This window comes from Egretta garzetta, unplaced genomic scaffold (assembly GCF_000687185.1).
Source record: "Egretta garzetta isolate BGI_Z169 unplaced genomic scaffold, ASM68718v1 scaffold386, whole genome shotgun sequence".
Classification (NCBI taxonomy): Eukaryota; Metazoa; Chordata; class Aves; order Pelecaniformes; family Ardeidae; genus Egretta; species Egretta garzetta.
The window spans coordinates 1,596,406-1,599,777 of NW_009260063.1; the positions used below are offsets into that span (position 1 = coordinate 1,596,406).

General features: G+C 43.0%; 1 protein-coding gene across 1 annotated transcript in view; it reads right to left on the bottom strand.

Moving 5' to 3' along the window:
• Window positions 1-535: 535 nt before the first annotated feature.
• The window catches only part of LOC104128333 (deleted in malignant brain tumors 1 protein), a 13,672-nt gene continuing 10,835 nt past the window's right edge, over window positions 536-3,372 (bottom strand). The window contains exon 7 of the mRNA XM_009641094.2: window positions 536-609. Within this exon, the coding sequence (XP_009639389.2) occupies window positions 536-609 (74 nt within the window). The remainder of the gene's footprint in view (window positions 610-3,372) is intronic.

Sequence of the window (3,372 nt, forward strand, 5' to 3'; positions counted from 1 at the left end):
AGAGGGAAATTCTCTGTGTAGGATAGAGCATTGTTACTGGCAAGAGAGCCATAATGCTGTTGAGAAAAGGGTTCCCTAGTTCATGGGAGCAGTTTTTCAATTTGACAAAATTAAAAAATAATTGTGGAGCTTCTTGAAAAAGCAAAGATATTACTGTGTACACAAGCAAATGACACTGGCATCACAGCAGCTGTCACCAGTCTCTCTATACCACCTCCTGTAAGAACATTCCCACAGGTAGTTCTCCTTTCCGCTGCACTGCACATAATCCTTGACAGTATTTCTTGGGCTGTGAGCAGAAGTGACATCTCCTGAAAATTGTACAGCATGTCCAAAACCTCCTGGTTACAGACAGCTTCTGCATCAGTTATATCCCAGAAATCATCACAAATGGTCCCCAGGTTCCTTTGTAAAATATTTCAGTGTGCCTTTCCATTGGTTCCATCCATTCACCAACCTCACTGACATATCTTTGAAAGAAAAAAAGAGAATTTCTCTGAACCTGGACACTTCATGGAAAGACAGAATCAGAGACTTAAGCAGGTTGGAAGGGACCTCCAGAGGTGTCTCGTCCAGCTCCTGCTTGAAGCAGGTCCAGAGCAGGTTGTTCTGGGTGATGTCTATGAAAACATTGAATACCTCCAAGGATGGAGATCCCATAGCTTCTCTGGGTCCCTATTCCAGTGTTTGACCACCTCATGGTAAAAAAAGTTATTTTCCTTTATATTGAGGTGGAATTTCCTGAGTTCTGACTTGTGCCTGTTGCCTCTTGTCCTATTGCTGTGCACCTCTGAGAAGAGTCTGGCTCCATCTTCTCTGCATCCTCCCAATAGGTGACTGTAGATGACAATAAAATCTCCCCTTCACACACAAGCCCGAGTCCATCAGCATCTCCTTGTACATCATCTTGTACTCCAGCTCGCTGAACATCTTTCTGACCCTTTGCTGGACTTGCTCCAGGATGCCATTGCCTCTCTTGTATGGAGAAGCCACACTCTTGTACTGGATGTGGTGCTACAGATCTGTCTCACTGGAACTGCGTAGATGAGAAGGATCACCTCTTTTGACCCGCTGGCAATGCTCAAAGGGCACATTGTTGGCTCATGGTCAACTTGTTGTCCACCAGGAATCCCAGATCCTTTCCTGCAATGCTGTCGTCTACCCAGCTGGCTCTCTGCCTATACTGCTGCACTTCATAATCTCAGCTGACGCTTAATGTCAAAGAATTGTTTTGTGAAGGAGGATTAAGGTGGTACAAAGCAGGTTGTAAGACAGACGTCTGTGCCATTCTCATTTCCCTAGATAGGTGTGAACAACTGTTTTCAAGCTGCGTAGATGTTCCTTCCTTTCAGAGTCCCTGGGGCAAGGCTATGCCCCTAAAGCTCGTACCTACTCTGTCTGAAGACAGTGATATTCCTGAATAATTCAAGCTCTGCTCACAGGATCCACAGCAGTACTGCTCTGAGTAAACAGCAGGTGTGAACTTCCATGTAACTCAGTCTATACAACATCAAGCTTAATTTATACAGACTTAACATTTAGATATAATTTGGGGAAGTTCTTGACTTTGTTCTTAGAATAGAATAGAACAGAAAAGCTGGTCATCTGTTTGATACCTGGGCTACACTGGTGTATTATCGTGACAGAATATTCCTCTTCATAAACTGTATGTTGGTACTAAATGACTGTATTAGGGAAAACTTACTTCATCAGTAAAATCACTAAAGATATATAGGAGATGAAAATTACAGGGAACTTCAGACATCAAAGAAGCTGTAAAAAAAAAGAAAGAAAAGAGTGAGAAAGTTCACATTTCTAACAACTTGCACTAAACAAAATGAACAGAAAATATTTATTTACCCACAGTGCTAGAAAAAACCCCGCAAATCAACTTAGTACATTGAATTTTTGTCTTTGTAAGGTTATTTATATTTTTAAATGCATAGTAGCATGTATTTGGCAAATACAGTAATATGCCTCATGAAAGATGATTTTATACATCACATGAGGCAATCACTAGTTAGTTTCTCTGTTATTCCTGTGAACAATCAGTTGAATTCGTTCTTTAGTTAGGAAGCACTGGGAATGGGAAGATGGGTAAGCCTCTGAATGGCATTATGCTCTACCAAAAGAAAAGGAAATGTAACTGTCCTGTTTACTATCTAAAGATTTTGAGTGTGGAGGCTACCATGTGGGTTATAGATCCCTCTTAAGAAGTATTTACTAAAATGCAGGAGAATAGTTTGGGGATGTCCTGAAGAGCTTGACGATGATTTTGGTAGTTTAGTTCCCCTTCGCTGAGCACCAGAACCTCAGTCCAGCAGATGTGTATAACACGCTATTGCTAACATGTCAGTAGATCAGAAGATACCTGCACAGATGACACCAGCATCTTCCTGATGAAAACAGTGATTGACAAACCATCTGTTATGGGAGCACTGCCAGAGGAGAGCTTCGCCCCCTTGGCACTGCACTTTGTCCAGGAGGATTTCCCCTGTGCCATTCACCAAAATGAGCTTCTCCCAGAGGTGCAAAAATATCTTTTCTACCCATTCACTAGCCTCAGGGATGATTCTTTGGAAGACAAAAGGAAATTAGATCGGAGTGACTGATATGTTTTCAATGACACCTGCAGCCTCAGGCTTTTGGAGGAAAAGCTTTACAACAGCTTTCTAAGGAGCCCATCAGCAGTGAAAGTGTGCTCTAACCTGTGCTCCTCACCAGACTTGAGTTCCTCTGGTGTTGGGCCTGATTTTAAAGCGTCTTCCAAGGGTGAGCTGTCCTTATGGCGGTTGCATAAAGTTAGAGTTACACTGACACAAAACCGTCATCATCTACTGGAGACTCCAGCACGTCATATTGTGTTTAATCTGGCTAGCAATGGATTACACAAAGAAGCCAGTGCCCAGAATAGCACAGCAGCAAGTCATTGCCTTCGGTGTTTCACTTATTGAAGTGAAAACTGAAAACATGTGGCCCCTTAGTGATTACTTTTGCACTGGGTGCACATATGCTGCGTGGCTTCCAGCTGAAGATCTTCACAGTGAAGACCACTGTGTTGCCCCTTGGCTCTGAACTGCTTCCAGATTATTACCTGCATTGATTAATATTATTTCCAAAGCTCACAGAAACAGTGTCACAGGCAAACACCTTGTTATAAGGAACGGATCTGCTGACACTGGTGTGTCCAAAGCAGTAATTCAGATCTAGGCTGTCTAACCTCTAGGCTGTGCTTTTTTGGTTACCTTAATTATTATCTGCAGCCCTTCTCTTCTATGGGACCAGTGGTTAAATCCTCCCCTTGGCCTATCCAATGGCAGCCACTGGCCCAAGAGGAACCAGCTGCCAGCAGCCCGGGAGAGAATAAGGGAA